General features: G+C 35.7%; 1 protein-coding gene across 11 annotated transcripts in view; it reads right to left on the bottom strand.

Annotated features, from left to right (window-relative positions):
• The window catches only part of EFR3A (EFR3 homolog A), a 102,543-nt gene that overhangs the window by 8,080 nt on the left and 68,112 nt on the right, over window positions 1-26,351 (bottom strand). For 6 of the 11 annotated variants that reach the window (XM_073999467.1, XM_073999465.1, XM_073999463.1 and 3 more), the window contains exons 15-22: window positions 22,036-22,197; window positions 21,255-21,386; window positions 20,064-20,131; window positions 18,651-18,778; window positions 9,594-9,685; window positions 4,594-4,642; window positions 3,674-3,777; window positions 3,094-3,143 (exon numbers count right to left, since the gene is read on the bottom strand). In XM_073999467.1, coding sequence (XP_073855568.1) covers window positions 3,094-3,143; window positions 3,674-3,777; window positions 4,594-4,642; window positions 9,594-9,685; window positions 18,651-18,778; window positions 20,064-20,131; window positions 21,255-21,386; window positions 22,036-22,197 — 785 coding nt within the window. Of the gene's footprint in view, window positions 1-3,093; window positions 3,144-3,673; window positions 3,778-4,593; window positions 4,643-9,593; window positions 9,686-17,621; window positions 17,673-18,650; window positions 18,779-20,063; window positions 20,132-21,254; window positions 21,387-22,035; window positions 22,198-26,351 lie in introns of all 11 variants that reach the window. The other 5 variants (XM_073999462.1, XM_045398711.3, XM_045398710.3 and 2 more) reach the window with 1 other exon arrangement.

Genomic DNA, 26,351 nt, shown 5'->3' with positions numbered 1-26,351 from the left:
CTTTCAATGATTTTTGCCCATTTCATCTAAATTGTTGAATTTATTGTCATAAAATTGTTTTATCACATTCCTTTATTATAATTCTTTTTTATTTGTAATATTGGTAATCTGTGTTTTCTCTCTTTTTCTTCCTTAACACTGACTAGAGGTTTACCAATTTTATCAACTGTTTCAAAGAACAAACTTTTACGTTTGTTAATATTTCTTGTTGTCTTATTGCCTATTTTCTGTTTCACTGACTTCTGATATACTAGTTTAGCTTACATTGTTCTTCTTTCTCTAATGTCTTACCAAAAGTAATTAATTCACTACTTTCAGATCTCTCTTCTTTGCAAGCAAAAGCATCTAAAGATATAAAATTGCTCCTGAGCAAGATTTTAGCTTCATCTTACAAAACTTTGATAGGTATTTTCAGTTTAAAATGTTTTCTAATTCCTCCTTTCATTTCTTCTTTAAGATATGGGTGTGTTTTAATTTCCAGACATTTGAAATTTTTCTAGATATGTGTTAATGAATTACATATTTTTTTTTGTGGCAAGAGAACATACTCAACATGATGTCTTAACATGTCAGTTTCCTGACATTTACTTACATTTGTTATAGTCCCATATTTTTCTATTTTGTGAATGTTGTATGTGCTCTTCAAAAGAAACTATATTCTGTATTTTCCTAGCATAGTGTTTTCTAAAGGCCACTTAAATTGACTGAAATGGTTCAAATCTTATATCCTTTCTGCATTTTTGTCTTCTTGTTGGTTATGTTTTAGTACTCTTATGAGAGGAACATTAAAATTTGCAATTATAATGCAAAGAAACAGTAAAGTATCATGAGAATAAGCAGTGTCACACACATTTCTTTCCATACTATACGTATCTTGTCCTTTAAATTCTTTGACATGTGTGTGTGGGGTCTGGTGGGAGGTGTGGGTGTGTGGTGTTCTAAGGGCCTTTTCTACTAATTCTAATAACTGGGTTATCTGTGAGGCTGCTTATTCTCACTGTATTTTACAGCTTCTTTGCCTTTCTTGTTTTTTTTAACCATACTCAGGTATGGTTAAAATGTAAATGAAAGAACAGTGGGAGCAAAGTATAATATTGTGTGTTCTGCTTCTTTTATGGAGAATACAAACTCTTTCCACTGTCTGATGGTTAGGGTGAGGCAAATTAACAAGAGGAAATGTATCAGACAGGACCTGAAAACTCTGAAGACACATTTCTATAAAGTCTGTTTAGTTTCTCCATAAAGCTGTTCCAGAGCTACTGCTTCCTAAATAGGTGACCCTGTATAAGTTACCTAACTTCCATGTATCTGTTTATAAACATGTAAAATGAGAATAATCACTATCTGTTTGTTAGGGTCTGTTGCAGATATTAAATAAAATAATACATTTAGCACAGTGCTTAGAACAACACAGGTGCTTAAAAATGTTAATTATTAGTAGTAACTTTTCAATGAATGTAAGTATTAGTAGTAGCTGTGGTACCAATGAAACAGAATTAGTTATAATACTTACTCTAAAATATTAAATTCATATAATTATGTTAGTTTGACTACATGTAATATGGTGATCTTTAGCAACATGCCTTTTAAGAACATCAGTTATGGATTTGAATTTTGACTTTGTCACTCGCTAGCCATATGACCTTCAGCAAGTTATTTTACTTTTCTCTAAGCCTTGGTGTCTTCACCTGAAAAATGAACAAAATAGTGTCTACCTACCTTTCAGGGCTATGGTGAGGATTAGCAGAAATAACAGATATAAACCATGTAGCATAAGATCAAGTACACAGCAGACATTTACTACTAAATGTTTGAAATTTAGTCATCAAAGAAGTAAATGCCCATACCCAGCAATTTTAATTGAATCCTAAGTCTAGCACAATAGTCCCCGACCTTTTTGGCACCAGGGACCAGTTTTGTGGAAGACAATTTCTCCATGGATGGGGACTGGGGGGATGATTTCAGGATGAAACTGTTCCACCTCAGATCATCAGGAATCTAATGGGATCCCCTGCATGAGCAGTAGTTCACAATAGGGTTCCCGCTCCTATGAGAATCTAATGCCACATTGATCTGACAGGAAGCGGAGCTCAGACAGTAATGTTCGCTTGCTCGCCGCTCACCTCCTGCTGTGGAGCTTGGTTCCTAACAGGCCATGGGCTAGTACAGGTCTCTGGACTAAGGGTTGGGGACCCCTTTTCTAGCACATGTTGAATATTTTATTGTGATTTTCTGTTCTTAAATTTTGTAAATGAGTGATTCTCAACTTAGAGAGTGTAGCAGGTATGGGAGGGAAATGTCTAGAGTAAGATATATAATGACAAAAATGTCCTTGCTTATCAAAGCAGAAAAAAGGCTGAAATAAAAAAGCAAGTTGCCTAGAGCATTTACCTATCTAATATTAATATAATACAGGGTTGAAGCAAAACAGACTTACTTAATCAAGCTAAAAATATAAAAGATATGGCAGATACAGAAAAAATTTCCAGAAGCATAGACATATCTACTGGCCGCCTCTCACGAAAGCAGGTTTCCACACTGCCTCTCCTTCCTTCAGGTGCTACATTTCTTACTAATGTACAGACATAGGATAATCAAAGAGCACAATAATTCACAACAGAACTGAAATGAATATGATGTAAAAAAGCTAAAGGAAAGTTCAATAATTCAAATGAGCTATCTGCATAGGTAGACTTATTACCGCCCTGAAAAGAACCATGAGGCTGACATATTAAAATGCAGTTTCTGCAGGACAAAACGATTCAACATGAGCAATTTCCTAATTAAGCATAATATTAGAATATGGGTCTTTCAAATTACCCAGATGTCCTTATGAGATCATCAGGAAGGAATGAATAATCTAAAAAAGCAGCTAAAAAGCTAGAGGACAACTAGTCAAGAAAGGGTATCAGACTCTGCCTAAAAAACAGAATCCCTATTAAGCAAAGGATCACCTATATGATCTTACGTTAATCCTAAATGCAAAGCATTACTTTAACATAACTTAAACATAATGAACCACAAATTCATAGGGGTCCGACAGTTTCTATTTGCGTATGTGTGTTATTGCTACTGTGGTAACAAAACCCTTACCGTATGGTGAGTTCCAATATTTGAGCAAGTCTATCATGAAGCAAATTTGCCTGCAAAAAAGAAAAAAATGTTAAGAACGGATTATTTTCTAAGAATCTATATATAATAATAGCAATGTAATTTAAGAGACAAAGTGTAATTGTGACTATTAAAGCTGATTAATTATTAAGTACACAATGCTTTAACATTTTGGTTTGATCTGTCTTACCTATTAGAATTTAATGTAAGGGTTGTCTTTTTCTCCCTTTCCTAGTCTTGATGTTAAAAACAAATCAACAAACACATAAAACAAAATACCTGCAGCAAAATCATGAAAACCACTGAAAAAAACTATCAAAAGAATAACAATCACTAATATTTAATTTGGGAAACCAGTTCCACCATTTCCATCAGCTTACATCACACAAAGAAATTATTTAGGCCTCATAGATATGCCTTCGGAGTTTTCAGTCCTTATCAGATATATTTTCCTGTGTTCTACTGATCTGACTAAAGCTTGGAACTTATCAACCAATCACTAAGTAAGAGTTTCCACAAAACAACAGCCCACCCACAATCCCTTCACCATTTGTTCACTTACTTTGGATTCACACTGTGCTGCTATTTCTTCAAAAGGTGCTTTCTGAAATTTCTCTATCACAAGACGCCTCTTTTCCTTTTCCTGTTCTTCCATTCCACTGGTATCTATATAAATATTTATAAAGACTCATTAAAGGGAATACATAATTTCACAGAACCCAGTCAATGACCATTAAGAGCTAATGATATATCATCCAAAAATTAAGGGCAATTTACAGGGCTACTTTTGCAAGAAAAAAATAAAAAGGCCTAACATCCATGAAATATCTTAAGGCTAGAAAACACATGCACAAAAACAAAACAAAACAAAACAAAACAAAACAAAAAACTAAGGGTTAGTACTACACAGCACAAGATTCCCTTTCATAGAATGCCTTTGTCTCTCTTACCAAAAAACAGCAAGGGAATGGGAGCTTCCTACAAGTCGAACTACTTCGCGGTCCTTCCCGAAGGATGACTCTTTTATATAAACATGTTCTTGCATATATGAGGTACTATATAAAATATTTGCTAAATTGAATCTTGGTACTGAGTGGAATAACTGAAATACGAACGGGGTCATTTGGAACCATGTTGTTGTAGCCTTTTCCATTTATTTACCATAATTTGGGAAGGAATTTTCTTGGTCTTATGATGATGTATGGTCTGGCCAAAGTTTGTGGGAAAGTAAATTAATAAATGTCTTCTTTTATATCACTGCCATAATTGTGTCTACTTGTTCAGGAATATGACCCTGATGGGACAAGACAATTTTGAAGCCTAAAACATGTAGCTAAATAAATGATACATTTCTATAGAAGCCCCCAAGTGTTTTTGGTTTTGTTTTTGTAATGTCCCCTCTACTTATTCTGTCATTGAAAAAAAGCAGCAGATAAAGATAAGTTAAATATCGGTAGTACTAACAAGTGCAAAATATCTCACCAATTGCTTTCTTCAATGCTTCAAAAGTGATTTCTTCAGTGTTACTAACCTAGAGAAAAGTGATTATAAGTGAAATCGAGAGTTAAAAAGGGTCAATATAAGTAATACCTTTACCTAGTTACAAGTCATCTAAGAAGTTTTTCAGATTTGTTTTCTTCTTTGTGTTGGTCTGAGCTGTGATTATACTCTGCAGTACCAAATAATCTCCACTTTTTCACTGGTTCTAACAATGGCCTACTGCAGTGGTTCCCCAAAACAAGTCTATAGATTAGCATTAGACTGCAATAATTAACATACTCTAGGCAACAAAACCACCTTGAATTACAGAACTCAGTCTCCACTTCGGTGAGGCACAGGAAGATTTAAGTCTCACTGACTGAACATTGTGCTGTAAGTAAACGATGCTCTGAGACAGTGAAGGCTGAGATTATATATAAATACATTTTTAGACATGTGATAAAAAACAACTAAGTACTCTACAGCCTCTATAATTTTGGTATCACACACAGTTTACAAATCAAAAGTGAAACTAAGATTTTAAACGATTGAAAAGTAAAAACCACTACTTCGGGAAGTATTTCTCTAAAGTCAATCACCAATTTATAATCTCTGAAACTATCCTTTTAACTTATGTCTTTCAAGTCTCTCTTGCTTTGAGATATGTAAAAAGGTATGAAAACAACTGCTTTAAAAAAAGGCAAAAATACATTTTATGGCATCAGCACATTTTCAGGAAAAATAATATATCTAGTTCCTATAGTATCTCTGAATAAAAATTAAGAAACGATACATGGGTACTTGCCTGGGAATCTGGTCATCCCTAATTTTAGCTCATGAGCTTCTTTTGCTAAGTCTAAGGCAGCAAGACTAACGAAAGCAAAAGATTTCATTCTCTGCACCTTAGCTTCTCTGTAATACAAAGGCTTTAGCTGGAAATCAAGCAGCAAGAGTTCCACTCCCTCAGTTTTGCTACTGAGGGTTCATATTTCTAGTTGAAGTCAGATTAAACTTGGGAATCTTCAGTTGTTTTGTTCTAGATATCTGGAGCAGACATATAAGATTAGACTCTGGCTGGTCAATTATTTGTACTTATAAGCATTCTAGTACTTCAGTGAAAAAAAGAAATTGCTTTTGTTCTTAGAACTAGCTAAGAGCTTCTGACTTTTGAGATACAACTCCAGTATAGGAAAAAGAACATGGGAGAAGTCAGAAGGCCAGCATTCTTGATATATATAATTTTTACTTACTACCTGTCAATCTCAGATAAGAGGTAAAATACCTTACCCTATTAACTCTTCTTTTTGTCCCTGTTTGCCTTAATTCAGATAATTATGATGCAGCTTCCTAGCATCAAGAGCCCCCAACTCACGCCATCAGTGTCCACCTTTTTTCTTTCTTTTTTTTTTTTTTTAACATCTCCTTTCTTTAAATCCCTTCAAGTCATTTGTTGGTCCTATTCATTCTACTTTAAAGTAGAGTATTCCTGCCCTCCTGTCCCTCTTTGTTACCTCCAGCCTGGCTACTCTAGATCCTCATTCCATCAACTGTGGACTATTACAAGGATCTCCTAACTGCCTCTACCTCCAGTCTCTTCTTTCTAATTTAGCCTTGTCACACTTGAGAGATTCTTTTTATGAAAACACATTTCTAATAATGACACTGACTAAATTTCGGTGTTTACCTACTTCCTATGAAGTTACATACAAAGCCCTCAGCCCAGTATACAACTTTCTATAATGTTCCTTCAGTCTTATCTCCCACTTGTCCCTTTCGTGAATCTTTTTTTTTTTTTTTTTTTAAGACTAACTGCTTTATACTAGCATTTAATGATTCATGTTTTTATATACCATAGCTGGTAAATACAAGCTACATACTTTATTTGGTGATCTACCAAACTACAATCTATTCCAACTCTAGAGGAAAAACTGGTTATGTTGGAGTTATAGAGAAGTGGTGCAAAGGCACCATCCTAAAGGAATTTCAACATTCCCTTTATAATCTAGGACTTTTGCTTTATCTATGATCTACAACACTAACCTAGACTATATAATGCCCTTGGGCCTACATAAAATCTACCATTCATCTTTTTCTAATTATAGTAGTTGTTATGTCACTTCCACAAATATCATAGTAATTTGATGGCATCTAGCACCACAGTGTGACTAACATTGACTAGATGTTAGCATACACACAGTATCTCCAGTTGTATTTGGGGAAAAAAGACAGGAGTACATGGATATAAAACAAAGATCTGTTATTTGTACCAGAATAAACAACAATCTTTTGCAGTCAACCAGTGACTTAATTTTGTACCAAAAAATTTAACATATACTCAAAATTTAATATATATAACATCCTACCCATGGCCTTAAATAATCAAGCACTTACTATAAGCTTTTAGAGAGAAGAGTAGTGTGATGATTTCAGGTTTTACTCATATCAATTATGCATATATAAGGAAGCAAAAAATCATGCCTATAGTGCTTTATTCTATTAGTCAAGCTGATAATTTTATCTCGGGAGACAGAGATGCCTCTGTTCTATTTTAGTCATATATCTTCTTGAATATGTTAATTTAAATTAGGTATCGTTATAAAAATGTGTGTATGCATATATATGTATATATATGCATATATATGCGTACATATACACATGTGTATATATGTGTATGCATATATGCGTATATATATACAGATATATATATGCATTGGGAAGCATTCCTCTAAAGTCAATTACCAATTTATATTCTCTAAAAATAACTTTTACCTTGAGTCTCTCAAATCTCCCTCTTGCTTTGAGATATGTAAAAGGTATAAAATCAACTGCTTTATGATAAAAGTATCAGTAATACATTTTATGCCATGAGCACATTTTTAGAAGAAATAATAATATACATCTTTTTATCTATGGCAATTTTTAGAAAAAGTTCACCAAATGATTCTCAGTAGGCCAAGGTCGGAATTGCAAATGTCAGAACTGGCACATCTCAAGTGGACCAGGTATTTCACCAGACTAGAGTTTAGGGAAACAAAAGTTTGTGATGGTCTCCATCTAAACAACCTTCTGCCTCTCTCTCTTTTTTTAAATTGTAAGCTTAAAAAGCAAAAGCAAATACATCTGAGGATAAACTAGGATTATACATACAAACTATAAATAATTTTGATCAAATAAAAAAGTTATTTTTTATGAGCAATTTTCTTATCTGATTCATTGTAAGAAAATAGTTTGATATTTTGCTGCACCATTAACTGGTAAATATCTATTTGATGTGAATTTCTTCTGTCTGTTGTATGAAAGTAATTAATTAGTTTTAGCCTAGAAGATAGTATTATTCTGTCTTCTGGTATTTGAACAAACATCTCTAATATCCAAAAGCAGATTCCACAATGGTAAATGAGTCCGAAACTCAAATGTGCTCAAGTAAATGTGATACTAAACTGTACTTAGCTTTTCAGATGCTTGGTGTGAGGCATATTTGACTTAGGACTTATAGTAAATGAAAAACAACAGGATCTTGTAAGAGTTAATAAAAATATTAACGGACTTTTAATGTAAGATTTGTGACAAGAATCTTTCCCCTACACTGGGTCTTTATGCAAATGTTTTTTCAGTTGATTTTATCAAAATAGACTGACTCTTTCCAACAGTTTCAAGTGTTCTCCATATATTTTTGAAAAAAATAAGAATAGTTAACAAAAGGAGAAAGGTGAAAATAGCAGTCAATAACATATAGTGTACTCTTAACAAAATTAAGTTTATAAACTAAGACTTTGGATGAACTTCTTCCCTAGAAAGGTAATAGTGGCAAATTCATAATCATTAAAAGGACAGAACTAGCAAGATACTGTTCTTACTAGTAAGGGGTGTATAAATTAAATAGCTCTGAAGAAAGAGGTGAATTTAGGCAAGGTGGTTATTAAGCCTTAAATTGGTAAGAAACTTTAGCTTTAAGGCGTCGAGTTTCAAAATGAACACTAAATGCTGCTTCAACTACTCTTGATGCCGTGCTGATAATTTCTTAATAAAACTGATAAGTTCTATGTAATGGGGAGTTGAATGGCATAGAAAACATAAGTCAGTTGGCTGTACTCTGGCCACTAAATAGGTTTAGTACCTGAAGACAAATAAATCAATAGGAATTGGAAGGGGGTAGGAGGGAGGCTTGAGAAAGCATAAATTCAGATAACTTCCTTTCCCTTTCCCTATAGGGATATTCTTTTAATTATGCATATTGTACCAATGAGAAATAAATACTTAAGAAGGCAGACAATGGATAAACCACAAGGTGGAGGTTGACTTGACATGCTGGCATTTTGGCATTTTTACTTGACTATGAAAAAATTCTCTGGTGGTTTGTGTCGAATAAGTCCTAGAGAATACTGGCTGCTTTTTCCCCTATAACTCAGGAGGGTACGCTCTTGTGCTCTTCCGAAACGGGAGGAGAGCATGAAATCTATGTTTTAAATAAGCCACAGTCCTTACAGAGTACATAGCTCACTAACGCAGCTTAAACTACATCCTTACTATCCAAAATAATTAAAACATTTTACCTTAGAGATGAACTTTTAAAACTTTTTAAAGGTAGTGAGCATTTGGCTTCACATGAGGATGTATAGTTATATTTATTTCTGTAATTTGCATTTCCTAAATTTTTAAAAATAAGTAGGATCTAGACAGCCCACTAATTTAATGACAGGCTTTGTATAAAGTTTCTTACCAAAAAAAAAAAAATCTTTTACACTAAATTATAATGTGAAATCTGACAACATCGTAACATATAATGTTAGGTTTATATATCTTTACAGACAGCTGAAATGAGTTCAGTAAAATAAACTATAAATAAATTCAAAGCTAAATCAGATTAATTTCTACTAATAGTTTAGTTGATTTGAGGATAATTTAGAGTTGTATTTTCTCTTGTTTGAAAGTGTGGAAGGCAAAAATTCTTTTAAATGATGTCTACCAAGACAGTACTCTACCATAAACTTTTAGTAACTTACCACATCATCAGAAGGAACATTGTTGGATAAAATATCCACCTGAATGGATACGGTGTCCACAATGCTTTTTCTTCTAGAAAGTCGATCTTCATCTGAAATAAAATTGTTTTCCTCCCATTATTTGTTAGAAATGTTATGTTGGTTTTCATTTATAAACTCTACTTATCTCAGATTTCAAAAACTGTCAAAAAATTAAGACAGTTTGTCTTTTTTGTTCCTTCTAAATACATAAAGCAGTGTGTTCTCGGACTTTTATATTTCGTGAAGCAGATTAAAAAGTAAGATTGATGGGGTGAACTGAAATAAGGTTATCAGATTTTTATTTTTCAAAAAGGGGCATTTAGGACAGCAACAACCACCACCACTACTGAATAGTTTAAGAAAGCAAGTCAGTGTAACAGCAAACAAAGGAAGTACATAATCTAAACTTAGTACATTTATCCTAACTCAAAACTGACAATATTAATATTGCCCTTATCTCTCTAATATTTTCACCAAACAGTGAAAGCTGTCAACTAACTCTGGTTCTAGGATGACAGTTTGGGAAGCAATGTTTAAAGGTGTTTACAGTGCATTACAATTTGTGGACTGAAAGCAATTGCTGTTTCAATTAGTATCTCCTCCAGCACTGTCCGTTCTGTCATCTCCATCAGCTGTTGTTATTTTGTTATTTTGCTTTATAACTGATCACTTCTCCAGAAAGATGTTGCCTTTACCTCAGTGCTCTAGCTAATCTACTTTTCTGCCCCCAATTCATTTGTACAGTCTGAACAAATTGCTCTGATTTTTCACTACTGACTATGCCGAACTCCTGTAATTATAATCCCAACCCCAACCACTCTTCTGACAGCGCTCTTAAATAAAATTCCACGGTCTCCCAAATCACTAAATTCAAAAGCTAGTCCTAGCCCATTTTCTGCTTAACCACTTTATGAACATTTGAATTTGTTGATCATAATGTCCTTACATACATTCTTTTCTACTTCTGTTTTTCTACTTTAGCATTCAATACTCATCAAATCTAGGAAATGATTAGAGACCCTGTTAGGTGTTACGGACAGTCTGCTGAATAGATATTACACACCTCGTGCAGCTTCCAGTTTAACAGGAAAAATATACAATAAAATCACACAAATTATTAAAGTATGATGGAGAGTACAGGATGCTAGGAAAATATCAAATAATCATGATTACAACCGAAAAAAGGAAGTCACTTTGTGTATTCCAATATATAGAATTAGAGGCTTATTCAACCCTTGGAAAGCTGAGTGAGTAAAAGTTAGGCTAGCCATCGGATATTCTCAGTCTGCAGCATGGAGACGGTAATTCTCAAGAAGCTTCTGGAAGCTGCTAGTCTGATATCCACCCATTTGAATGCTACACTGTCTTTTAAAGATAACAGTTTCTCCTCTTCTACTTGCAGATTGTTCTGAGCGCTTTTCATTGTCAGTCTCTGATTCTGAAAAAACAGTTCCCAATTTTTCCTTTACGACGCAGAAGAGAATTCAGGAAGGGTGACAATGATGCCAAGTTGGCTACTGTTCTACTCCCAGTCCTAAAAGGAATGTACTCACCCAGGTCACATCCCAGGACCTCTAACTCTCTCAGAGAGTTCCCAGGTACTATTAGGGTTGCAGCTGGCACCCACTAGGTGATCTATAAATACTTGTGTGACTGAGCAGGATTCTGGCGCCTCCTTTTCTGAGTTCAACATTTCCAATTTCTTATTAATCAATTCTATTTGACATGTTCTAAATCCAATTCCACATCTCTAAATAAACCATCTTTATCTCCACATTGTCCTATTTATTTTCAGGAGTGCCATCTTTCAAAATCTTCATTTTTTCTTACCTAAACTCTTAGGATAGCTTTCCAGTGGGTCTTCCTAGTATGTTTCTCCCTTCTGTACTACCAATAGAGTTGTTTCAAAAACAGATCATTTTCAGTCCTAATTAGAATTGTTAAACAAATGCAGCCCACTGCTTAATGCCGAGTTCCCAAGGTTTTCTACCTCACTGCACATATTGAATTATAATGCATGCATGGTACACAGAGGTAAGTGGAAGGGCCTGCTCATATTGCAGGCTCAGACTGCCCCAGGCCCTCTCCAGCTACCTGAAGAGCAAAGGAGAACAATACCCAGACACACCTATAAAGTTCCCCCAAAACAGTAGGGAAGTTCAGGTCTAGAATCAGCCTAACAGCACAGAGTTACTGTATCATCTGGCAACACTTCATTGTTCTTTTTCTTCCTGAGACAGTGTCTCTTCTCTGTCACCCTGGCTGGAGTACAGTGGTGTGATCAAAGCTCATTACAGCCTCAAACTCCTGGGCTCGGGTGATTCTCCCACTTTAGCCTCCCGAGTAGTCGGGACTACAGGCACGTGCCACCATGCCCGGTTAATTTTTTTAAACTTTAAAGTTCAGGGGTACACGTGCAGATTTGTTATACACATAAATTTGTGTCATGGGGGTTTGTTGTACAGATTATTTCGTCACCCACATATTAAGTCTAGTATCCATTAGTTGTTTTCTGGAAGCTCTCCCTTCTCCCATCCTCCACCCTTCAACAGGTCCCAGTGTGTACTGTTCCCCTCTATGTGTCTGTGTGTTCTCATCATTTAGCTCCCACTTACAAGTGAGAACATGTGGTATTTAATTTTCTGTTCCTGTGTTGGTTTGCACACGTGTATGTTCATTGCAGCACTACTCACAACAGCAAAGACATGGAATCAACCGGCTAAATTTTTTGTTTTAACTTTTTGTAGAGACGGGGTATTTTTTTTTTTTTTTCTCAAGCTGGTCTCGAACTCTTGGCTTCAAGCAATCCTCCTACCTTGGTCTCCCAAAGTGCCAGGATTACAGGTGTGAGCCACTGTGCCCAGCCTATGCTCCATCTTTCTAATTCCATTCTGTATATACTGTGATTTTACTTTACTAAAGAAGCAAAGATTGACGAATTAAAAGCAATCAGCAAGAAACTGGTTTCTCTCTTACTGACTACTCCTCTACTCCCAGGTAGCCTTCCATGGTTGTAACTAATGCTGTTAGTCAATATTACAGTTTGCCCTTTCTGGGGATGTGACAGGATTGCAATTCCTGTCACATCCCCAGAAAGGGCAAACTGTAATATTTTGCTCTGTGGTTAGGAGGGGTTCTGTAATAAGTCCTGGCCAATACAGTACGAGTAACGTACCAGACAGTGGTAGCTCCATCAGCTTGAATTCCAGGATGTGGATGATGCATAGTTATGTACAGCAAGTCTGAGCAATAAATAAATCTTTACTGTTTCAAACCATTAAGAACTTGGAGTTGTTTGCTACTATAGCATAACCTAGCTAGGGTTTCTTAACCTTGACACTATGGACATTTTGGGCCAGATAATTCTTGTTGTGGGAAGCTGTCCCTTGTATTATAAGATGTTCAGCAGCATCCCTAGCTTCTACGCACTAGATGCCAACAGGCCTATCCCATCTCTCTCCGTCCCAGTTGTGACAACTAAAAATTTCCCCAAGATTGCAAAATTCACCCTTAGCTGAGAACCAGTAACGCAGTGCATCCTAATGGCAGACTTTTCTACAATTTTACCTGTATGTCACCACCATGTTAACTAAGCTTCTTAAAACACTAACCACATAACTCCCCAAGCTATGCTCCCCAACTGCTTGTAATTAAAAGGACATTCTAGGCTCTCTCATCAGATCTTACCAACAGTAACTTCAGCCTTCCCTAATTAATCTAGTGTTCAACTCAAAGATGCCTGTTTTCTAACCTCTCTGCATGCTGTAGGATATCTGCTTTCTAGAAACATGTCGTTATCCTGTCTTTCTTTGCCATCCTCCTCACTATAGAGATTCTTATCTTTCAAGGCCTATTTGAACATCACATCGCTTCCTTAAGTGTTAAATATTACTCCAATTATTTCCACTTGCCCCTCTTTCTTCTGAGCTACAAAAACTTACTATCAGTTATTAATGAACTTCCCTTCCATCATCCTTCAGCCTTGTACTACCGTCATGTACACTGATGTCTGACCTATATATCCATGCATGAAATTCAGTGAGACTCTGGGTTTTGTATCTACCATACAAAAGTCACTCAGGTTCTACTGCATGAAGGCTGAAGGTACAGAATCAGTACATACTCAACTGCAACAAAACAGGACACATTGTTGTGCAAGAATTTTCAGGATGAGAATATTTTATATCCTGCATGTGGCTACTGCTAAGTTAACTTAGATCCTGTATTTTTTGTTTTTCCTTCATAATGATATGCTTTGATATAAGTAACTGGACATAAACACATCAGTGGAATTGCCCAAGGCAGTATGCGGTCATCCCTGCTGATCTGCTTATAGCATCCAGGCACACTAACTTTCAAGGTCTCTCCGGAAGTAAAAATAAGGACTTCTCTCAAAGGAGGCTATAAAAGAATTTCTGGGTTAATTTATGAAAGCTGAGGGGTTGCAGAAAGAGAGTCATGTTGAAGCCAATAATAAAAAAAGAAAAGAGAAGTATGGGGGCCGGAAAGGGGTCCCTGAGCGGCAAAATCATTGAGAACAAAAAGGAAATATAGTGTTGTCTCAAAGGTGATCAATAATCACCTTCCAGGAAAATCCAAAGAAAGGTCTTAATCAATTTTCTACTTCTCTGAAGCTTCAGCAATTTGTGCCAAGTTACCTTTCCCTTTTTGGAAGCTCCTCTACAGCTGCCTTCTCACCCCCCAACCTCCTAGCACCCACATTCTAACATTACCTTACTTTCCTTTCACATTCTTGAGACTTTCAGCTTTGGGGCTTTACGTTCCTTCCCAATACGGCCTCTCCTCAGGAAAAGAGAACTGTCTAAAGCCATTCCATCCTCTTTATCTCCATGCCTTCACTGTGAGAAGTCATCCTCCCTGAAGGCTTTAGCAAAATCCCCTATGTTGCTTTTTTCAAAATTTGCATGTATAACCTCCTAACCCTCACACAAAACCCAGTCCTAACTCCTAACTGCCTCAAGCTACTTGCATGCTCCACTCTCAAAGATACTCAACACGAGGATTATCGCCAAAACCAGCCACTTTTTCCTATTTATTTCTGTTAACAAAAACTCTATCCTTCTACCACCCCAGATTCAAAACTACTTATAGAGTTGCAGCTGAAATATGTACTTCTTTCCTTCTTCACTTCAGCCCAGCTGATATGGTTTGGCTGTGTCCCCACCCAAGTCTCAACTTGAATTGCATCTCAAGAATTCCCACCTGTTGTGGGAGGGACCCAGTGGGCGGTAACTGAATCACGAGGGTTGCTCTTTCCCACATTATTCTCGTGATAGTAAGTCTCACGAGATCTGATCGGTTTATCAGGGGTTTCTGCTTTTGCTTCTTCCTCATTCTCTCTTGCCACTGCCATGTAAGAAGTGTCTTTCACCCTCTGCCATGATTGTGAGACCTTCCCCAGCCATGTGGAACTGTAAGTCTAATTAAACCTCTTTCTCTTGTAAATTGCCCAGTCTCTGGTATGTCTCTATCAGCAGCGTGAAAACGGACTAATACACCAGCTTTATCTCTCATCCCTCCGAGAAAAACAAAACGTACACAAAAAAACAAGCAAATGAAATGGTAAGTAAATCCTATGTGTCCCCTCAGTTTTACACCATCCACTCAAGCGCCCAAGCCAGAAACCTGGACAAAATCCCTGGCTTTCTCCTTGTCTCTCCATACCAATCAATATTCTCACTGATGCCTCTTTATTATGGGCCACTGTCATTTCTCCTAAGGATGACTAACATGCCATCAAAATAAATAGTCACCCCATCCCCAGTTTGCAAAATTACAACCAAAGTACTATTTCTAAAATGCAACTCTGATCATGTTATCCTCTGATTAAAATCACTCATGCTTCCCCACTGCCTTCAGAACAGAGTTTAGTTCACCTTGCTTTACAATTCCTACCTCCGCTCCCTGAAGTCTGTCGTCACTCTGTGTTAATTCACAGAACAAATCCTGTTCTTGCCTACCTCATTCCTTCACACATGTTGTTACTACCATATGAAGCATAGTTCACTTGCCTAACACCTGTTTCAAGCTCAGCTTAGAGGCTTTTTCCTCTGGAAGACATCCCTGGCCCGCCAAACCTGGATTAAATATTTTTACCTGCTATTGGAGGACCCAAAATGTCCCTAATCATAGCCGTATAGTCATATTACAATTGCCTGGTTATCTTCTTAGAGAAAAATTATATAATGAAATTAACTTATTTCCTATGCACCTAGAATAATACCAATCATCTGCTGTGTTTTGTGGTTCAAGTAAACAATACATTTAAGAGAGACTGTAAGCTCTGTCAGAGACCTACCTGTCTTGTTCATTCTGGCTTTTGCTTGCACAGCAGCTGGCACACTGGAGGTGCTCACTTAATATTTAAATAACTGTATGAGCTGACTGAAGCCACTGATACCTCTGAATGATTCAGATGGGGGACACTACTGTTTTCATAAAGCAGTACTTGGCACAGGCCTAAACATACACTATTCATTTGAATTCTAGGTTGATTAAAGTAAAATACAATAATCTGCTAACATTTATCAACCACATTTTTAGGATGCCAGGCATCAATAGTTCAATAAACTTGAGGTAGATCATCATTCTTTCTCTAGATCCAGTTATCATTGTGTTTCAATCATTCATCTGCTTTTCCCACTAGATTGTATTCCTTGAGGATAAGAATTGCATCTTAACATCTTGCTACCCTATGAAAGTCATAACAGTGCCTGATATATATTAAATTGTAGGTACCCAGTAGAAGTTAGAGAAATAAATGATAAAAATCAATATGGATCTTTCTGGATGTGTGAACAATACTTGAGCCCCTGAAAAATAGTGAAATCAAATAATTTATTAAGCAACTAACTGGAGAGGCTGGTAGTGGTGTCACCTAATCATTTAATTCAATTTTAGCCTCACTATCCTCATTTGTAAACAAAGATAATGCTACCTTCCTCACCAAACCATTATGAGAATTACATAAGAAAATGAATACAAAGCACTTATCACAGTACCTAGCACACAGTGCATAATACATGGTAGCTACTATTGTGATGATGATGGGTATTGCATGATACACAACAAACTAAATATGTTCTGCCTTTTACTTTAATACATTGTTCTTAAATCCCTTCAAGTTTTTAAATGAATTATCTGATGGTTACATAGCAAAAGGTAATTTAATTACAGATTCAGTATCCCGGCCGGGTGCGGTGGCTCACGCCTGTAATCCCAGCACTTTGGGAGGCCGAGGCGGGCGGATCACAAGGTCAGGAGATCGAGACCACGGTGAAACCCCGTCTCTACTAAAAATACAAAAAATTAGCCGGGCGCGGTGGCGGGCGCCTGTAGTCCCAGCTACTCAGGAGGCTGAGGCAGGAGAATGGCGTAAACCCAGGAGGTGGAGCTTGCAGTGAGCCGAGATCGCGCCACTGCACTCCAGCCTGGGCGACAGAGCGAGACTCCGTCTCAAAAAACAAACAAACAAACAAAAAAAACAGAAAAACAGATTCAGTATCCCATAAAATATCACTGTTTATTCTGTTTCTGCATTAAGGTAGGATACTCACGCCACAGACAGGTTCTAAACTATCAGTCTTTACAAATCAGAAAAATCTAAGATTTCTATGCAGTTATACAATTAAGTAGACACTAAAACATTCAGAATTCTTTCAGTCATTGGCAGAGATGCATTATGAGAGAATACATCTTTTTTAGGGGTGGGAGGAATCAGGGAAGTGCAGACCATTTGTTAAAAATTTTAAAAGTACCAGAGCTTTCATTAAAAATTGTTAAGAGTTAAAGGAACAGGGTAAAGAGAAATAACAGGGGTAAAAATAAACTATGGCTATAAGGAAGATAAAGGAAAATAATAATTAAACTAATTACAGAAAATATGTAGGCCACTGGCCCCATTTTTCTAAAAGGCACATTTTATTAAGCTATTTTCCTAGAGGACAGGTGAGGGAAAGGGCAGGCCAAACTGACAACTGGATTTACCTTTGTGCTTGTGCCTGGGTTTAAGAGGTTTTTTGCTTGAAGGAAAGAGAGCTAAATTCAAATTATAAGAGTTAAAATATTTAAAATTTTTTTTTAGTCTTTTAAATTATAAAGCTCTAATAATGTTTTATTCTTAGCACTTTTATTTCCTCAAGGAGTTCCTGAGGAACACAATCTTTTATAGCATAAAATTAAAAAGAAAACGCAAAAGCACTCATTAACATCTCAGACTGTTATGAACAATTATTACTGTACTAAATGTATGTATTTTGGATCCATGTTGTTTAAAAAAAGCCATTTACAAAGACTGCGCTACTTGTAGTGACTAATCCAGAAATCTTTCTAAGTGAAATCAAATGGTTCTCTTGTAGAACAGAGGTATGCCCAAAGAAAGAACTAACTCACAAAATCTACTTATATAGTCACCAAATGAAAATGAAAGCATAAGACATAAATTCTTTGATTTTAATTTTTACAGTAAAGGTTGAATACAAGACACTATGCAATTTTACCTTCAAACAGAATTATTTCAGGCAATGGGAAGAATAGAAGGGACTATATAGGTCACAGAGAAAAAAAAATCCCTAACTCAAAAAGTTTGTAGTTTTATTTATATAACAACAGTCTGTACTCTTTCAAATAACAAAAGTTGTCTAATTCATTAACCTCAATAATCACTTATCATTAAACAATTTTCATCAATTTCCATAACTTAAATAGAGTATCATTTAATGAGAAAAGATCTCACTTTAAAATATACTATTAAATAAAATATTAAGTATTGTAACAATAAATATTCAAGGACTTGATTTGCTCGTGGTAAAATCATATCTATGTTGTTAGAGATTTACTGAAGGTTTTCAATAGCAAAATTAAAAAACAGAAGTAAATACTCTTAAGCATTTGAAAATGGCTGGGCTATAGTAAGGACACACACCAGAATTAATTTTCATTGCTAACTGGGTAATGAAAAAATTACTATAACATAAGCAATCACCAGAGTGAGAGTTCTAATTATCCTCCTCTTACCTGTTACTTGCGGTACATACGGAACTGACAATCTCTCAACACTATATCCACTTCCACCTAGGGACTCTGCAATCTTGTTGGTCAGAAAGTACAAATCTTTCTCATGCTTCTCTAAAGATTTTGGAAGCCTGCCAAGTTCATCAAAGCAACAATCATTCAGTATTAAATTACTGAGCAAAAATTAGTTACTATGCAAAACATTCCAGAGCAAAAGCCTCAATATTCTAAATATAAACACAATGTAAACTGTAGTAACAGAAAAATCAGTATATTTTAGGCAACTAATTTGAGCTCTTTAAAAACACATAGTATGCGGTCCCATATATTAACCATTCTGCAGTGATTCTTCTCCCAGTAACATTCCAGTAGTGAATTTAGCCTTATATTACTCTGCTGATCTTCACTTGTTAAGTAATAAAGAACACTAAATGTAGCTTTTATTGTCATGTTAACAAAAAAGTGTACTGAGACACAAAATAAAAATGCAGCCCACTGACTGTTAATGAAAACCGTATTAGCCAGCTAAGTGTTAGGAAGTACTTGCCCACCCACATAAGGTTTCACCTTCCTTTCAAACTGCTTGATATTATCTTACTGATACTTTCAATATAAACTGCTTTTATAGCCCAAAAGTTCACACAAAAAATTATTCATATATATACTTTTCTTTAGAGAACAAGAAATAATGCAGGAAATAACACTGATTTTCCTTAATACATTCTTTCTTCCACAATATTTTGAGTATTGTTACCTATTACTGAACGTCTTCAACAGGATACCGTATTCTCTTAAAGGTTTGATCATTTACATATGAGAACATAAAATATGCTATATTTAAGAGAGACAGCCAACATTTTTTAAAAAGTGGGGTAGGTTTTTTTTTTTTTTTTTGAGATGGAGTCTCCCTCTGTTGCCCAGGCTGGAGTGCAGTGGTGTGATCTTGGTTCACTGCAACCTCCGCCTCCTGGGATCAAGTAATTCTCCAGCCCCAGCCTCCTGAGTAGCTGATACTACAGGCACATGACACCACGCCCAGCTAATTTTTGTATTTTTTAGTAGAGACAGGGTTTCGCCATGTTGGCCAGGCTGGCCTAAAACTCCTGACCTCAGGTGATCCATCCACCTCGGCCTCCCAAAGTGCTGGGATTACAGGCGTGAGCCACTGCGCCCGGCCAAATCTTATTCTTAAAAAACTTTTTCAAGATTGACTCCATGTTGTGCATGAGTCAACATCCATAATGTGCAGGCCCTTTTATAACAAGGGAAATAACTAAATGAATTAAATGACAGACACAAAATGATGATTAGTATAAAGCACCAGGAATTACTGTAACAATATTTACTCCTTTATAATTATTACTGATTGGTTTATCAAGTCAGTACCCCATCCTTAAAACGTAAAGATTAACATACATGCACTTATCTCTGAAGATATGCTCTGGTAGAAAATAAGGGGCTTCCATAGTTCGAATTTCAATAACCTAAAAAATATTCAAAAACAGAACAAAAATCAAAAATCCCACCCCTCAGGACCTTGCTATAAAAATTTGGAAAACAGTTTAAAAACAAAACAACTTTAAACATTTATAAGAAATACCATCACTGTTTTTGAATTTAAGCTAAGTTTACAGCCCAAGTGTACAGTCTGTTTTCACATTTATTATTTTTAAAATTTAACAGATAAAACTGTGACAATAAAGTAATATATAAAGCAAAAAATGATGACACATTACATTTGATTAAGCCTAGTATGATAAAGCAAGAATATCTATTTTCTCAAATGCACTATTTTGTAAATCGCTTTACAAATCACCATCCTCCACCTGCTGCATTACCTTTTGCAGCCTGTGTACAAGGCCTCCAGGCACTTGTGTGGTCTAGCTCCTCCAATGAACTGTGAGCAAAGAGGTACTCTGCTTTTGTAATACTTAATTCTCTAGTGGTGGGCATCAATTATTCACTCAAATATCTGATTAATGAATGGATGAGTTTTGTTTCTTAGATTACACTAAAAGCCTACATTTTAGTAAGGACTAAACGATGTGCTTCCAATTTAAGAAAAATAAAGTTCTCTCTTACAGACGTCTTTAAAAGTGGACTTTTTCTGCTAGGTAAGTTGGGGGCACTGTAATGTTTATTAAGTTATGCAAATAACGATGTAAGAGTTACTGCTAAAGAAAACTAAATATATTTGAAAGACATAGGACAATTCTCTGGGATGCACATTAATTATTGAACTTTTGAGATCTGCCTCAAGTAGTTTAGAATAAACAACAAAAGAGTGTAATTTAAGAAAATTTAGATACCAAGATTCATAAGGGTTCAAAGGAAAAAAGTCACAGAATAAATTACATAAGGTATTCTAGAAGAAAACCATATATTGCATTCAACCACTACATTAAACTATTATAACAACATTCATCTAAGAAAATATAAAAACAGTAGTTACAGTTTTAGCTGTAGTTTCAGTTTACTGGTTGTATATTTTTATAGAATTATCTTAATTTGATACATAATCACCAAAGTTAAAAATAATCATCATTGGAATAAAATTAGCAATTTTGTACAAAATTCAAGTTTAAGGACTTTTCTAAATACATTTACCTTGCTAACATGCTGGCAAAATGCAGGGACAGCTATCATCTGACTTACAAAGTTGAGGTATGCTGCAACCAGTGCCATGATTCCACAACGATGGAACATTGGCAAATTATCCTCATTGATAATTGCACTGTCCTTTAATGAGAAACAAACACATCAGAGAGATCAAGTTCTTATGCTCCACCAGCATTTTCTCTGATTACACTGGAAAACTGCAGGTAGTTTGGAAAGCTAACAAAAATGCCACTTTATCAGAAGTTATTTTCTAAAACAATTCTGAGAGGAAAATAAATGTTCATTTACAATAGAGTTAAATTTTTCAACTTAAACTCTCTTCCCTAGGAAAGCCTTTCCTGTTCACACACACACACACACACACACACACACACACGCGTGCGCACGTGCACATATAGCCATTGCATACTGTCCTTCTATTACATAACACTTATGCAACTCTAATTAAACCACTGCATGTATGTCATTCTTATTTAATGACTATCCCCCCAGGGTAGGAAGTGTGGGTACAGGGGTACAGGGACTGTGTCTGTCTTCTTCATCACAGTATATCCCTATGGCCTTGAAGGATATTTAGCACACAAGTTGATGCTTATGCAACATATGTAAAAGGAATAAATGAAGAATGTGATCATAGTCTTGAGTATTTTAGATTTACAACTAGATAACTCCCTTTTAAAATTCATGTCCTTGGATAAAGGCAATACTTCAAAGATGGTGTCTGCTTTATAAAAAATGTATTCTGCAGTGAATGGTTATGAAAGCATACCTGTAAAGCAATGGCCAATCGAATGAGATCAATAACTACTTCTTCATTAGCCAGTTCAATAGTTATAAGAGCAAGAGAAGTATAAAGTAGTTCATAGTTTTTCTGAACGTTGTCTTCCTCTTTACAACCCAAATATATGTGCCGATATAGCTGTTGCCCATTCTGAGGATAAAAGACAGAGGAAAAAGGTAATTTTGCTTAAAATGTAAAAAAGGCAGATTTCACATGCATACACTTTGACAGTGTAGCTATGTTATTATATAGCTTAACATGGAAATGAAATTTAAATTGATGATCAGATGGTCAAATTCCAATTATTAACATCAGTCAACATGCTAATATGTAACTACAAGCTAATGTTAAAATTGAAGACAAACCTTAAATAAAAACAATCAGTAAAAAATAGTTCCTGTGCTAACGATGAAAATGTTTTTTAATAGTAATTTGAAAAAACAAAAGCAAATTATGGATTGACTTGAGAAAAAAAGTGAAATGGATGGCAGAATCCTGAGAGATACTTTGGCAATACAGCCTCAGCAATGATAAAGAATATTGTGCTGAGAGGAAATGTACTCAGGCTCTCTTGACTGGGGAACAAGCCCTGTAGGTTAGCCGTACAGAGAAGAGCATCTGCAGGTTCTGTTACATTTTGGCATGGAGTCTCTGAAGGCAAGTCTATTAACAGGGAAGAGGTTACAGAAACTCCCCAGGTATTGCATAGAGGCTTCCCCTAAACTGGACTGATTTAAGTAAAGATCATTACAATAAGGCCGGGCGCGGTGGCTCAAGCCTGTAATCCCAGCACTTTGGGAGGCCGAGACGGGCGGATCACGAGGTCAGGAGATCAAGACCATCCTGGCTAACACGGTGAAACCCCGTCTCTACTAAAAAAATACAAAAAACTAGCCGGGCGCAGTGGCGGGCGCCTGTAGTCCCAGCTACTTGGGAGGCTGAGGCAGGAGAATGGCGTGAACCCGGGAGGCGGAGCTTGCAGTGAGCTGAGATCCGGCCACTGCACTCCAGCCTGGGCGGCAAAGTGAGACTCCGTCTCAAAAAAAAAAAAAAAAAAAAAAAAAAAGATCATTACAATAAAGATTTATTATTTATTATTATAATAAGAGATTATTAAAGCCTTTCCTTTCTAAAGCATTCCTGGATATAGGTGCAATGCCATTTCCAGTCACAGTGGCGACATTAACTCAATTAGCTCTCAACCCTAACTGTCCACTGGAATCACTGGACGACTGGAATGACCACCATGCTCTTGCCCTCCCCACTTCTCACTACTGTCCACCCTCCTTTAATATCATGTAACTGGTCAGTGGCAGAGTATCAGTATTTTTCAAGTATAAAGCTACCCATGTGGTTATAATGTGCAGGCAGGGTTAAGAACACTCATTTTTCCCATGTGGAGAGACTTCAGGCTTAATATTCCAAGCCTGTTTCTCAGAAGGTTCTTCGGATCATTTTAGGAAAAGAAACTGGGCAAGAGCAGCACAGATTCTTCTGAAGCCAGCCTGCCTGTAACAAGTATGCATTCTGCTCTGTTCTCTATTTAATATGCACTAAGGTCCCATCTCAGTAAGGTGGCCTGTAGTTCTCCAGCTGTGACAATGACTGACTGGTTAAGTCTGCATAAATCTGTGGTACAGTGTTAGCCTTTTTTGGCTACAGATATAAAGCTACCCTCCAGATTCCTTTATTTCTGAAGTTGTTATTTTGGTTTCCACCTTTCTGAATTCAGAGTTTGTCTCTCTCATTCTTTCTCTCTCTCAAACACATATAGTTTCTATACTTGGGTGGGGAAAAGAAAACTTTATGTATTGGGTCCTCTCAAAACCTAAGAATATTCTTAAATTCTATGGTTCTAAACATCACTAACAAATATTAAAGTGGTACATATATATGTGAGAATTTAGACTTCAGGTTCCTTAAGTAATAAGTTTGTTTTTAAAAATTACCTACTACATACCATATTAGATGAAATAAAAAATTTGTAATATGTAATGTAAAAATACAAATAGGTATAATGACTTTACAAACTGGTATGGCATTATCCAGTGAATCTGAAAAATACATAACCTATTACTCAGCAATTCCTCTCCTACAGGCCTTGGAGAAATGGGAGTTACAATACACAGCATAACACATGTACGAGCATGTTCACAGGAGCACAGTTCATAACACTCACTAACTGGAAACAATTCAAATGTGTGCCAACAAAAGAAAACTTGTGGTATATTCATATCATGGAATACTATTAAAGCCACACACGGATGAATTTTACCAAAATAGAGCTGAATAAAAAAAACTAAACTTAAAAGAATACACAATGTATGGTTCCCTTCACCCAAATAACAAAAACTGGCAAAACTAAACAATATAGTTCAAGGACGTAATGTATATTAGGTTATCAAACTGTAAAAAAAACTCGAAGGAGTCAATTTCCATCAAAGTCAGAGCAATGATAGTGATTACTTGTAGGAGAGAGGATGGAGTTATGAAGAAGACAGAACATGTGGGATGCTTTTGTTTATACTGTTGTTCACCTTAAAACAATTAAAGTAATAATTTCCATATATTTTATACTTCATAATAAAAAGTACTCTTTTCTACATAATTCCTAGATTTGGTGAAACATTAACAAGAGCCCTTTCACATGGTGAGAAACTATATACTATATACTGAGTTGCAGACTCAGTGGTGGCCGCTGTTTTCTCTGGAAGAATACACTTCATTAGGAAATTACAGGTGAAGTGATACCTCCCAATGTATAAGGGATTCCAGCCCTGGAACCATTTTTTAAACAGACTCCGTATATAAGACGTCCCTAAAACATTCAGATGGAGTCGTTTTAGGCTGGGTAGTAATCTCAGACACAGTTGCCTGAACAAACAATGTTAACACAGAAAATATACTGTCTATGCTAAACTAAGATTCTCTTAACTAAAGGCCAGTCCATTATCCTGTGGCTACAGAACCCATTTTTTTTTCTTTAGTTCTTTGCAGAAACTTCTCTCAGTTGCTAGTTTTCATATGGAAATCAAACAACATTTTTACTGATAAAACAAATTGGAAGGTAAATGAAAAATGGTGTCAAATTATAAAAATAAAATTTTGACAAAGGAAAAAAAGTGTGAACACATTGCTTCTAAAGAGAAAGACCCAAAAAGGAATGGTTTACATTAATGATAACAAATGCTTAGCAAGGAAAGTTATTCTGAATTATAAAACAGAGGAATAACTAATTCAGAGAATAGTTTAAAGATTCAAAATCTAACATGAATAATAGTCTAATCTTGCTGTTAAATTACAGCCTTCTAAATTGGTTGACTAGCAAAATAAACAGCAGAAGTATTATTTCTATAACTCATAACGGATAAAATGAAATCCAGTCTCAATGTCCGTGACTGTTTAATGTCATTGTATAAAGTCAATAACTCAAAAATCAGTTATCAATTGAGTTTTCAAAATTCATTATATCAGTAATGATTAAAAATTCCTCAGTATGGAATCAGCCTAAGTGTCCATCAACAGATGAATGGATAAAGAAAATGTAGTGTGTGTGTGTATATATATATATACTATATATATATATATACACTATTCAGCCTTACACTAGAAGAAAATTCTTTCATTTGTGACAATATGGATGAACCTGGAGGACGTTATGCTAAGTCAAACAAGTCAGTCCCAAGAAATACTGCATAATCTCACTTGTATGTGGAATCTAAAAAAGTTGAACCCACAGAAGTAGAGAATGGTGGTTAGCAAGAGCGGGGGCCTGAGAGCAAGGAGGAGGGTAATGGAGAGATTATTGATCAAAGGTTACAAGGTTTCAGACACATAGAAGGAGTTAAGTTTTGAGACCTATTGCACAGCAGGGTGACTATAGTCATTAACAGTGTATTGTATATTTGAAAATAACTAAGAGAGCAAATTTCAAATATGTCACCATAAAAAAAGATAGGTAAGCAAGAAAATGGATATGTTAATTAGCTGGATTTAAACTTTCCACATTGTATACATATAATCAAAACACCACATTGTATCCCATAAATGTATATTTATAATTTGTCAATAAAAAATATTTTAAAAAATTGTTTGAAGTTCCTCAGTTATGTAGAATAACTTCTTTCATTAGTTAGGTGATATAAAGAAATAAAAAATAAAAATTGAGAAGTATTAATGTATCTGTCCTACTTATTAACCAGTTTTTTGATATACAGTATAGCCTCACTTAAATTTTTTTTTTTTTTTTTGAGACAGAGTCTCGCTCTGTCACCCAGGCTGGAGTACAGTCGCGCAATCTCAGC

Source organism: Macaca fascicularis, chromosome 8, assembly GCF_037993035.2.
Source record: "Macaca fascicularis isolate 582-1 chromosome 8, T2T-MFA8v1.1".
Taxonomy (NCBI): Eukaryota; Metazoa; Chordata; class Mammalia; order Primates; family Cercopithecidae; genus Macaca; species Macaca fascicularis.
The sequence above is the reverse complement of the archived record's forward strand: the minus strand, read 5'-3'. Positions and strand labels throughout refer to the sequence as shown.